Source organism: Bombyx mori, chromosome 20 (assembly GCF_030269925.1).
Source record: "Bombyx mori chromosome 20, ASM3026992v2".
Taxonomy (NCBI): domain Eukaryota; kingdom Metazoa; phylum Arthropoda; class Insecta; order Lepidoptera; family Bombycidae; genus Bombyx; species Bombyx mori.
The window spans coordinates 2,059,419-2,073,422 of record NC_085126.1 but is presented as its reverse complement, the minus strand read 5'-3'; the positions used below and the strand labels follow the sequence as shown (position 1 = coordinate 2,073,422).

At 38.9% G+C, this 14,004-nt stretch overlaps 1 protein-coding gene across 1 annotated transcript in view; it reads left to right on the top strand.

Annotated features, from left to right (window-relative positions):
- The window catches only part of NGR-A16 (neuropeptide receptor A16), a 71,416-nt gene that overhangs the window by 29,800 nt on the left and 27,612 nt on the right, over positions 1 to 14,004 (top strand). Inside the window, 1 exon segment of the mRNA NM_001134242.1 lies at positions 12,058 to 12,688. Coding sequence (NP_001127714.1) covers positions 12,233 to 12,688 — 456 coding nt within the window. The 5' untranslated portion in view covers positions 12,058 to 12,232.

Below are 14,004 nucleotides of genomic sequence, written 5' to 3'. Positions count from 1 at the left end.
TTCTAAATTTAAATCGGCGTGAAGGTCGACATTCCTCACGCACCGCGGTGCTCCGATGGCTATCCTGCAGAAACAGAATGACATGGAGAGAGTTTATGGGAATGTGGGCCGTGTAAATCAACACTATTCTTGCTTAAGTTATGAAAGACAGAGTCTGCTTTATGGTACAGATAGAAAACAAAATAGGATCATCTACATCAACTTTTCTTAACAGCATTAAATTTTTTTTTTTATTTTTTATTGCTTAGATGGGTGGACGAGCTCACAGCCCACCTGGTGTAAAGTGGTTACTGGAGCCCATGGACATCTACAACGTAAATGCGCCACCCACCTTGAGATATAAGTTCTAAGATCTCAGTATAGTTACAACGGCTGCCCCACCCTTCAAACCGAAACGCATTACTGCTTCACGGCAGAAATAGGCAGGGTGGTGGTACCTACCCGGTAAAAGTTTTGTATCTGTCGTTTTTGTTCGAACACACACGGAATGAATCACTTAAAAATATTGAAGAACAACCGAAGTGCCAAAACGAAAGTGTGAATAATATATTTCCGGAATCGTTCTTTTAAATAAATAAATAAAAACAAAAAGTTTATTTTATCAATCGATATTTATTTTGCGAACTCGAGAATCACGTACATTAAAATACACTCACACGTCGAGATGATCGTAAATCGAATAAAGAAACTCTCTTCCGTTTGTTTATACGTAAAAATTCTATTATATGAATTTTGGATAAAATTAATAAAACTAGAGGTCCCGCAGTAGTCGAAATTCGACTATAATTAATTGGAATTGTAAGTTTGTACACTATTATGATTGTATTTTATACTTCTATAATCACAAATTTCGCCAAGACTACACTATAAAAAATATTAACCAAGACAAACAATATTTAATCTCAATTTGACAACAGACGTCAAGGACAAAAGTTTGACAGTAAATAGTATGCATGCGTGCGTGCGTCAAATACATGTAATGTTTTCTTTATTCATTTAATGTATCTTTTATGCATTATTTGAAAAAAAAAATTACCATTGTGCACTTCTTTTCTATATTCTCTATAAGTGTGGGAAATTTCATACTCCTCTGTCCGCGCAATTTTCGTAAAAAAGGGTACAAAGTTTTTGCTTCACCTATTAATATATAGATGATGTTTATTATTATGCTTGATTTGGCAACTTACTGGGTTGGGGTAAGTTACACGTCAAACTTTTTGTCGCATTCGGTGAGAATGGTGCTCGGCATACCTAAAGCACGGAGACTGTATCAAGGGGATCTCAAATGACGTCGTCTAAGGCGACGACCATTGTGCGCTGCCCCATCGTCCGGGACGGAAATTGGGGGGCTACGACAAGGGGGTTATCATGTGGTGCCATCTTCTCGAACAAAAATCTCGACAGTTTACAGCGTGTATTTTAGGCCACAACGATTTATATTAGGACGGTAGCTATATATATTTAGTCTCCTTAATCCCTCGCGAGGGCACAGTGTGTTATCACATCAGCATATCACAGGGCATAGCCACCGTGCTCTGCGCGATTTTCGCGTTCGAAAAGTTTTTAATTACATTTATAAGAATAGCCGTTTTACTATCATTTTATTACATTCGCGTGAGTTAACGTGAAGGTATTTGTTTTACGATATATCCGTACTGATAAATTAACTTCAATTTGGTTTATGTGCCCAATAAAAGCCGTTAAAAACAGCTAATACATTAGGTGAAAAAAGTTTGTGGGTTAATGCGAATGACACAATTTGTACTATTATGCCTAATACACTATTGCTAATCTTGTAGTGAATTTGAATGATGTTTTCCATCTGAAGACACGACGTAAGTCTAACAATATTACATACTGTTTTTTTTACTGCCTATGCTGATAGCCTTGAGAGGCTATTTCAGCATCTCCTTGACGTGTAGGTAAGCTCACGGGGCTCAAGCCGGGTGTGTTGCTAACACTGGCCCTAGTAAGAGCAGTGTTTCGCAGAATCTACCACCGGATCGGAAACGCGACCTACTAGAAGATCCGGCGAGAAATTCAGTGGGCTGTGTCTATGGGTTGATTCACTCGTCGAGCCCTTCGTCGCAAGCGACGGGTTCGACGAAGACGGTGACTGGTGCTTGTGGTACCTAAAAGCACCGTTAATGGATGCGGAGGATACATAATGACGTGTTTAGGGTGACGTCAACTATTTACCATTCGGCCCACAGGATCGGGCATGGAAATACGGCTACACAGTCTTCAGATCAAGTAGAATGATGCCCTTTGGGAGGTTAGAAGGTAATCGAAAGATACTGCTACTGTGGCCTTGAGTAATGCCTCTACGGGTTATAACTGGGTATCCATATCGTCGATTATTAGCAATAAACTTGGAACTCATGGGTCAAGGTAGCTGATGGCATTGTCGTTGCTATGGATACCGATAACCAATCAGCACCAGTTGGGCTATGACCTCTTTCATCTATTAATGCAATAAAAATTGTGTATAAAGATTGGAAGATTGGAAGATCCTCTAACCTCTAACAATGAACCTTCTGCTTTACGAGTTCAATTTAAATCTATTTCAAGAACTCAATTCCTTTTGTTCGGTAAGAAATTGTAGTTTGAAAAGACATTTAGGCAATTTGTCAGATATTGTTTTATTAATATAATTTGTTGAGGAAAGTTGTTGGTTTTAAAATTAAATTTTCATTTAGTCAATTAGGCGAACGCTTCAAGAAGGTGTTTTTGAATCAGGAATATTTTATTTATTTAATTTTTATCGCCCCTATCTCAGTGCTGTGCTTGGTAAGAAGTTAATTTATTTGGGTTCGTCAGTAAACTTGTGTATTTTAGAAGTATTATTACGCGCTTGGGTTAAATAAAAATTCTACCGAAGTACAAATTAAGATTTTAATAACACTTAGAACACTCACAGAACACTTTACAACTAGTAGTTCACTTCTTCCGCTTCGCTTCAGGCGATCTGTTCGCTGTTTCGCTTCGAGTAGATCCGATTACTGTCTTCGTGACATGCCTGCAACGCTTAAATAGTCGATACGACATCCCTAGAATTATCGAGAACATTCTTAACAAGTCGAGTACCTTCGATGTGTTTCCGCTGTCTGACGATAGACGGCGTTGTACTTCTCGAGCGTTCTAGATGCTACTAGATCCTTTGATATTCGTTGCTCCTATTCGGCGATAGATGGCGTTACTCTTACCGGCGTGACAGTAGTTTTGCTCTTGCTCTCAGGAGTTCATAGCCAACCCGATACTGGGCCCATCCGGTTCTTCTGTCACCCGAGGACCGAAGCTCTTACGAAGTTCTTTTGCCTACGGGCCGCACGCGATTTGCGGGACTTTGCGGGTGGCAAATGACGTTAATCTATTGGGCCAACCTTGTTGAGCTGGGCCAACCTGGTAGATACAGAGTCCTTTTTGAGAAATAGGTTCCAAGTATTTTATTCCAAAATGCTGCTGACCTTCACAATACGATCTTCCAATAACAAAATCCTTACAATAGAAACAGATTCACGTCGGTATGTATCTGTATCTTTTTAATAAAATATTATAGTTTTGATGCTGTGACTATAGTAACTAAAAGTGATGAACTTTCCATTTATATCTTCAATTAAATATTCTTTAATTTTTTTAGATAATATGTCTTTTTTTTTATATAATATATACGTGTGTGCTATTTATTTATAAGTAAAAGATAATGAAATACAACGGGATTTCATGCAACCGTTGTTCACCCCTTATTCTAGAGAAGAGATGAAATTTCTAAAAATCTGCCAGATATCGGGACAGGCAATTATTAAATGTATAAATAATTTGTTTTATTATATCAATTATAGACGCTATTACCAATTGCGATCTTTACTTTTCATGAGTACCCAATATTCAGCGCTGTTGCAAGCTACAGGTCTTACGCTGCCTACCGCTTAATACTCTCCACAAGCCTCGTTTGAAGAAGGACATGTCATAGCGCTCGGGAAACACCGTGGAGAGGAGCTCATTCCATAGCCGGATGGTACGTGGTAAAAAAGACCTTTAGAAACGCACTGTGGATGACCGCAGTGGCTCCAGGTAGTATGGATGAACTCTACTCCGGTGGCGAGCGGTACGATGGTAAAAACGAGATGCCGGTATCATCTCGAACAACTCCTCAGAGCACTCCCCATGGAACGTACGGTACAAAATACAAAGGGAACCGAAGTCCCTCCGCAGACCCAGAGGTTCCAAACGATCCGATCCGATCAGCTACAAGACCAGCAGTATTGTATTCATCAGAGTGTTGGATGGACGAAATTGGAACGCACGCAGCAGAAACGCGAATGTTCAAACGACCAGTAATAAGAGTGGATAAAATTAGAAATTAGTGTATAAGGGGATTTCGAAAGTAGAGCCAGTGACCGAGGAAATAAGGAGTCTAAGGTTATCATGGCATGGGCGTGTTGTGCGAAGAGAAGGTGATCATCTAGCCAAAAAGACCCTGAGGATGATAATGATGAATGCTAATGTCAGGAGGGGGTGTACTGAAAAGACTTGGATGGACTTTTTTTTTATTATTATTTTATTGCTTAGATGGGGGGTGGACGAGCTCACAGCCCACCTGGTGTTAAGTGGTTACTGGAGCCCATAGACATCTACAACGTAAATGCGCCACCCACCTTGAGATATAAGTTGTAAGGTCGCAAGTATAGTTAAAACGGCTGCCCCACCCTTCAAACCGAAACACATTACTGCTTCACGGCAGAAATAGGCAGGGTGGTGGTACCTACTCGTGCGGACTCACAAGAGGTCCTACCACTAGTAATTACGCAAATTATAATTTTGCGGGTTTGATTTTTATTACACGATGTTATTCCTTCACCGTGGAAGTCAATCGTGAACAATTGTTGAGTACGTATTTCATTAGAAAAATTGGTACCCGCCTGAGATTCGAACATCGGTGCATCGCCTCAACACTTATGCACCAGACGTCTTATCCATTTGGCCACGACGACTTACAAACGAGTGTATAAGGGGATTTTGAAAGAAGAGTCAGTGACCGAGGAAATAAGGAGTCTAAGGTTATCATGGTATGGGCGTGTTGTGCGAAGAGAAGGTGATCATCTAGCCAAAAAGACCCTGAGGATGATAGTGATAAATGCTAATGTCAGGAGGGGGTGTCCTGAAAAGACTTGGATGGACTTTTATTTATTTATTTTTTATTGCTTAGATGGGGGGTGGACGAGCTTACAGCCCACCTGGTCTTAAGTGGTTATTGGAGCATATAGACATCTACAACGTAAATGCGCCACCCACCTTGAGATATAAGTTCTAAGGTCTCAGTATAGTTACAACGGCTGCCCCACCCTTCAAACCGAAATGCATTACTGCTTCACGGCAGAAATAAGCAGGGTGGTGGTACCTACCCGTGCGGACTCACAAGAGGTCCTACCACCAGTAAGAAGTAAGTGGACTGTGATAAAGAGGATATGTAAGAGAAGGATGCGTGTGAAGAGAGGGCATATGATGGGCCTGAATGGTAAAGGGGACATGCTAAGCTGATTCAATATAGAGGATAAGGGCAAGAAGAAGAATAATTGGCAAATGTTACGGTCACAAGTAGACTAAAGACTGAGGGTAGGATGTTTGAAGCAGAAAAATCTGTGAATTCTCCTTCTTATTCGTTTTTGGGTGGTACTACTGGAACTTATATAAAAATCTATACATAAAAATAAGATTAGATTGTCTGTTTGTAGTATTGAAATAACCGCTGTTTACTACATGCATATGAATATATATAGGGTACATACACCAAAATAACATTTTTTACAATTTTTGTCTGTCTGTCTGTTTGTTCCGGCTAATCTCTGGAACGGCTGGACCGATTTTGATGAGACTCACTAATAGGTAGCTGATGATATAAGGAGTAACTTAGGTTACTTTTTTAGATTAGCTTCACCCCGCGGCGTCACCCGCCGTTATTGTCGTACCGCGCGCAACATGGCGGGCTTAGCCTATCAATAATAAAATTGAATGTTTCCGAAGCGAAGCGAGGGCGGGTCGCTAGTTTTTTTATATAATTATGTGGGGTTTTATGTTTAGGGTGGGCCAGTGCAACGGTCGATCACTTCACACAAACTTAATTCTTTATTTCGTCTTAATATAATAATATGTAACTAAATATTATAAACGTCTTGTTAAGCCGTGTCTGTCTGCGGTCGCGTCCTGCAACTACCCTCCTCTTGCTTAAGAAATAAAACTAAGTGTTCCGCATTCATTCGCCGTCTTCCTTACTTCCTAACACGACATCTCCTATCTCTCTCACTCAGTCATGCTCCATATCTGTCATTCATCCATACCGTTCCGTTCCTACATATATATTCAATGCCGTCTTTACCATAAGGGCACACGGGGCCCGTGCCCAGGGCCTCCATTCTCAGGGGGCCCCGAAGGACCGACAATTTCTCTCACACATTTATTCTCAAAACATTTTTGTCGGGCACATTAACTTTTTTCACAAATCAGTAATCTTATCAGAAGATATTTACAAGGCATATACTACGCCATTAAATCGATGACTGCGCCTATTTCAACTGTACTAATTAATAATATTTCCGAAAGCATCCTACCTAATTTACTAAGTACACCATCTAGCCATCACGATAACGGTTCCCGTTATCGTAATCGTAACCAAAAAACCAGCAGCATTCTAATATCATTAATGACACATTATATCATACTGTATTTGATTACCTATAATAAATGGTCATACTCAGTATTTTTTAATTTTATTATAATGGGCTTTTTTTACTTTCCAAAAGGGCCTCAAATTCTTGTGTGCCCAAGAGCCCCAGCCTGATTTAAGACGTCCCTGTATATATTTGCAGACCGGACACAACATTAACATGTAGACTATTAATAATCGGAGCCATCTAGTTTGTTGTAGTACTATCGGCTCAAGAGCGCCGTGTGGGCTTATTTACTCAGGAATTTTGCTATCGTAATATTCCCGAACGTGACACGTACCTGTGAGAAAAATAGACCGCTAATACCTTCATTGAAGCTTTTGTTCGCTGCGAAGCTTTAGCGCTTTTATGAACGATCAGGTATACTTTAGAACGACTATAGACGCAATACGTGCTTATATATCCTGATATTGTGTTAAAAGTTTCATGTATTTTATATGTTTATATATGCGGAATTCGTATACTGCCAAAAAGATGGGAGAAAGTAGTCGCTAGCGATGGGCAATTTTTTGAATAAAATGTTTTTGTTCCTTATAATTTAAATAAAGCTTTTATTTACTGGTGGTAGGACCTCTTGTGAGTCCGCACGAGTAGGTACCACCGCCCCGCCTATTTCTGCCGTGAAGCAGTAATGCGTTTCGGTTTGAAGGGTGGGGCAGCCGTTGTAAATAAACTGAGACCTTAGTACTTATATCTCGAGGTGGGTGGCGCATTTACGTTGTAGATGTCTATGGGCTCCAGTAACCACTTAACACCAGGTGGGCTGTGAGCTCGTCCACCCCCCATCTAAGCAATAAAATAATAATAAAAAAAAGTCCATCCAAGTCTTTTCAGTACACCCCCTCCTGACATTAGCATTCATCATTATCATCCTCAGGGTCTTTTTGGCTAGATGATCACCTTCTCTTCGCACAACCTAGACAACCTTAGACTCCTTATTTCCTCGGTCACTGACTCTACTTTCAAAATCCCCTTATACACTAATTTCTAATTTTATCCACTCTTATTACTGTTCGTTATAACATTCGCATTTCTGCTGCGTGCATTCCCATTTTGTCCATCCAACACTCTGATGTATACAATACTGCTGGTAATAAATATAGTCATAATATCGAAAACAAAAAAATGGCCGGGGCTACCCCCCTCTCCCCTATTTGGTAATTGAAATATCCAATTAAGACAGATGTAACTGAGATCTACCGATATAAAACTGTTTTCTTTCTAAATAACACGTTAGTTCATTATAGATTGTTTATGTTTTTTTTTGTGGCTACGAAACCGGCGAGTAGTCTCTCTCATAAGTAAATTTTTGAAACCACTTATCACCAGGTAGGCTGTGAGCTCGTTCATCCATCTCAGCCAAAAAACTACCTTTCAACCACAAGCCATTCATTGACATGAAATTTTTTTGTTTGGATTAATATTCTGAACAGGATTGAGACTAGTAGCTAGTACCAAAGTAGCAACAGTTAGTACCAAACACGCCTCATGTCTTACGCTTTGGAATGAAATCGTCACCGTATCGGATCTATTTATTAATACGTGAAGCAAAACCTTTGTACCTCTTTTTACGAAAATTGCGGGGACGGAGGATTATGACAATTGCCACATTTATAGAGAATATAGAGAAGGAGTGCAGAATGTTAATATTTTTTTAAATTATGCATATAAAATACATTAAATCTATAAAAAAAAAACACCCTACCATATATTTGACACACACACGCAAGCATACTCTTTGTATATTGTCAAACTTTTCTTATAGCTTATAGTTTGTGGTCAAAAACTTTGTACCCCTTTTTGCGAAGATTGTGCGGATGGAGGAGCTTAAAATTTCTCACAGTTATAGAGAACATAGAGGGGTGCAGAATGTTAATTTTTTTTTTTAAATAATGCATAAAAGATACATTAAATCAATAAAGAAAACATTACACACACTATATATCATGTATTTGGCGCACACACGCATGCATACTATTTATTGTCAAACTTTTGTTTTTGACGGCTGTTGTCAAATTGAGAATAGATTAAATATTTTTTGTCTTTGTTAATATTTTTTATACTTTATTATAGAAGTATAAAATACAATCATAATAGTGTACAAACTTACAATTCCAATTAATTATAGTCGAATTTCGACTCCTGCGGGATCTCTAGTAAAAGTATAATAGTCTTTGACGATAGAATCGTAATAGTGTACAAACTTATAATTTCAATTGATTATAGTTGAATTTCGACTACCAGGGGACTACTAGTCCGTAATAAATGTGTTTGGGCTTCGTTAAGGCGACTATTTTGGCTATTTCGACTATTATCATTTTAAACCCGCAAAATTGTAATTTGCGTAATTACTGGTGGTAGGACCTCTTGTGAGTCCGCACGGGTACCACCGCCTCGCCTATTTCTGCCGTGAAGCAGTAATGCGTTTCGATTTGAAGGGTGGGGCAGCCGTTGTAACTATACTTGAGACCTTAGAACTTATATCTCAAGGTGGGTGGCACATTTGCGTTGTAGATGTCTATGGGCTCCAGTAACCACTTAATATCAGGTGGGCTGTGAGCTCGTCCACCGATCTAAGCAATAAAAAAATTAATAAAAAAACGCTAAGCTTATGGCCCAAGCTCAGTGCCAAACAACTTGTCCAACGTCTATTAGCAAGAGCTTAAAACTAAACGCGGCGTCTACTCATAAACAAGTCATATATAACACTCTTATTTATATGAACCAATAAAAATGTTTCGTGAGAATTTTCATGAAAATTTGTCTGTTAAATTGAATATTTTCATTGGAAACGATAAATCAGAGTGTGAATGTTTGGTTTATTAAAACGTAAACATGTATTTGGGGCTCGGGTTTTAAAACGGTTTTAAAATGATTGTAACTGGGATATGAAAACATCAATTTAAGGATTAAACTATTTAAATAGCATGTCAGACTATATACATACAGAATTACACACATAAATAACAGAGACATATACTCGTACATACACGCACGAATAACAAGTACAAATACCACTTCGATAAAGCGGTACGACACGAGAACCTACCCCTCCTGGCTGAGCCTTTGCTCGCCCACCTGTCCTGGTGAAACAGGAAAGGCCTCCGGGCCACCAGTAATCCTTCAAACATAAAAAAAGACACGAGAACCCCCTCAGCGTGGCCGCCGGTAACTACATTCCCGATCCTGCGGACAGAATGGAAAGCAGTCGACGTCGCCCAAAACACGTCATCTCGGATCCTCCCGATCCACTAACGGTGCTTTTAGGTACTTCAAGCACCGGTCACCGTTCTCGTCGAACCCGTCGCTTGCGACGAAGAGCCCGACGAGTAAATTAACTCTCAGACACAGCCCACTGAGTTTCTCGCCGGATCTTCTCAGTGGGTCGCGTTTCCGATCCGGTGGTAGATTCTGCGAAGCACGGCTCTTGCTAGGGTTCGTGTTAGCAACGTCATCAGGTTTGAGCCCCGTGAGCTCACCTACAAACGTTAGGGTTACGCTGAAATAGCCCCTAAGGCTATCGGCTTAGGTAGGAAAAAAAAAAGTACAAATACATAAAATAAATACTTAAAGGTAATACTAAATCGATAGATAGTGTTCCTTTAAAGACATAATGCATCCTTGTCTAAAGACTCCCTCTAAACTATGCCAATAAAAATATATAAGTACTTTGACAAGTATGCGAGTTCTATCAGTCATGGTTTTATCACGACGCGCTGATCCATGGATACAAAATATCCATCGGATAAGCACCGATCACAATTAAGTTGCTTTTATCTCCAGATAAGCTTATTGGCAAATTATTTCCTGATATACAGCTTTCGATGCGTTATTGAGAGCTAATTGTCGGATAAAGGCGTGTTTACATAACAAAGGTTACTATAGTTTTATTGCTAACGAAAACAACGGAATTAAATACACATCTAAGCAATAAAAAAAAATAAAAAAACTAAATAAATAAATAAATAATTAATAACTGGGAATAAATTAGGATTGCCTGTGTTGTGGCTACCAGAGACTGGCATACATATACTTTAAATATATACATATGTATTTAGACAGTAAACATCCAAAGAAAAAAACAAACCTCTTCATCACATAAATGTTTGCCCGATGCGGGAATCGAACCCACGACCCTTGGCGCAACAGTCAGAACCGCTACCTACAGCACCACCGAGTCAGTCAAAATTTATGAGCTACTAACTGACCCGGCAGACTTCGTAGTGCCTCAATCGAGAAATAAAAGACCTAAACTTTTGTATAAAATAAACTTAAAACAAACAAAAGGAATCCGTCCGACGCGGGACACATCAAAGGAAAACAAAGTGTTAATATTTTATTTTATTCCGAGCATTTTCATATATAATTAATCAAACCTTTCCTGGACTTCCACGAATAATTCAAAACCAAAATTAGCCAAATCGGTCCAGCCGTTCTCGAGTTTTAGCGAAACTAACGAACAGCAATTAATTTTTATATATAGAGATTTTGAATAAAGTAAGGTTAATTGGTGTGCATTAAATGCCATAAAAAAGTCGACATTATCAATACTATATACAATACTATATGGCCCTGAAAATTATACTGGATATGCCCATATTGGACGTTTGCATTGGTAGCTACCACCATCGACTTAGTTTCTATCGCGAAGCAGTCACGCATTCCAGTGGAAAGGTGCAACAACCGATTTGCACAATAATTCAGGCTTCTACTTAATGTTTCAAGGTGGCCGTATCCACATTAATTTTACCTATGTGTTCTATACTACTCATCACTTGGGGCAAGTCTTTATCTTCGGCATTTTGCCAATAAGAAACCTTTACTGGTGGTAGGACCTCTTGTGAGTCCACACGGGTAGGTACCACCGCCCCGCCTATTTCTGCCGTGAAGCAGTAATGCGTTTCGGTTTGAAGGGTGGGGCAGCCGTTGTAACTATACTGAGACCTTAGAACTTCTATCTCAAGGTGTGTGGCGCATTTACGTTGTAGATGTCTATGGGTTCCCAGCCCACCTGGTGTTAAGTGGTTACTGCACTTAACACCAGGTGGGCTGTGAGTTCGTCCACACATCTAGACATAAAAAAAAAAAAAAACTTTATATTTCAAGATCCCAACTTCGAACTCCTTACGAAAGTGAACATTAGAGCTAGGTTATAGTTAGAAACAACAGCTTAGCACACGATTTTCAGCTATAAATCTGTACTCTATGCTTGACCTATTTATGAGATGAAATCTATTCAGATTAGAAAGTATTTTCTTTTGAATTTGTTTGAGGTATACAAGCAAAATGCATGTTTGTCTTAAATTTAATTATTGTCTTTGTTTCGTTTCAGATTCAAACGCTAGACGATAAAACATCAACGAATAGTTCCCAAAATGGCCGTGTCATTTGTGAATAAATTATTTTTATTTATCTTTGTGCTAAACAAAGAAAATATATTAGCAGACGATGATGTCACAACCAAACAATTGAATTTGTACATAGCTGACAAACAAGAATCTTTTGAAATGACAACTGTAGAAGATGATCTGAATGTACCAATAAAAATGAAAGCCAACAAAATCATAAGCGAATATGATGATAGATTTAAAACAGATACGAACTCTAGTGAATTTGAGGAAGCAGAGAATGAAACCTGCGTTGGAGATCCACAATACTGCAACATGACAAAGGAGGAGTATGTCAAAATGATACAAGAATATATTTACCCAAACCCGTACGAGTGGATATTGATAGCTACACACACGTTTGTGTTCATAACCGGATTATTTGGGAACGCGCTGGTGTGCGTCGCGGTTTACAGGAATCACTCAATGCGGACTGTTACGAATTATTTCATTGTCAACCTAGCTGTGGCTGATTTCATGGTGATATTGTTTTGTCTGCCAGCGACGGTGCTGTGGGACGTGACTGAGACTTGGTTCCTTGGGGAAGGGCTTTGTAAAGTCCTGCCCTATTTTCAGGTTTGTTTCATACTTTCTTAATTATTTGCTGTAATGCAAGGCTAGCAATAAAGACACCCTATAAAGAACATGCCATCGAGGTGAAAACAGAGATGTTTATTTACACGGCTAAATATTATGGGCGTCGGTAATGCTGTTTTCGTATATTGGAAGAAGAATTTATAGCCCGTAGACCATAAAGACCAATTTTTTCATGTCATCTAGCTATGGAAAACTCAACAACTCTTCATAGCTTAATTATTAACCTAACTTATCACTTATACCTTAAGTTTTTGGGCTGTAGTTATACTAAGAGACCATGCTGTTCGACCATTGGTCTTGTAAAAATGTATTATAAGTATTCAAGATTTTTCATATCTTGGATGTAGAAATTAGCTTGTTTTTTATTATTTCTTTTTCGAAGACCATAATATAAATTCTTTGATATCCTTCTATTTATATTGTCGTTTGGAGTTTGACCAAGATAATTTGAACGAGATAAGCATATACAATAGGGCCTATTAGGGACGCTTCGAATGATAACGCGACAAGGATTATGCGGTCTAAATCCAAAGAGAAATTAGAATGAGTCCCAGCGATTGTTAAAACTTTGAAATCATCAAGTCGGATTGGGTTCTCACAGAGCTTTCAGTTAATAAGTAATTTATTTACAGAAGTTTATGATATGGAAGTCAAATCCTCTGACGGTGAATACAAATGGGTATAAGATAAACAAAGAAACTTCTAATATATATTTAGCAGTATTTTGTACGTACAATAGGTATCTCTCAATTATCTCCATGTTTCATGTTATTAATTCATCCATTGAAGGGTAAGAATAGCCGTTATTATAATACATCGAAGAATCTGATTTCATCTCTTAATTTACCACTGGGTTGGTCAATAAGCCTGTTATCACACCCGTTTATTTATTGACGCCAGAAAATGTATCTGCTATTCTTTGTCTATAATATGAATTTACACATTGTTAGAGTCTAATGGATCTGTCAAACTATTAATAGGTGAAAACAAAAGGTATTGTTTTGGTCTAGATGCTATCGTCGAATTTTCATCTACACTTTGGGCGCGATATATTGGGGGGGAATGTCGAAGTTGAACTAAGCACGCTGTTGCTCAAAAATCCATATCCGCACCTCGGATGAGGCAGAACTCACCGAGTCAGACTACGATTCGCTCGATGCTGAACCCTTAAACTGGATCATAGACCATAGCGCGAAGTTTTGAGGGGGGTATTTTGGGGGGGAATGTCGAAGGTGAAGTAACTAAGCACGCTGTTGCTCAAAAATCCATATCCGCACCTCGGATGAGGCAGAACT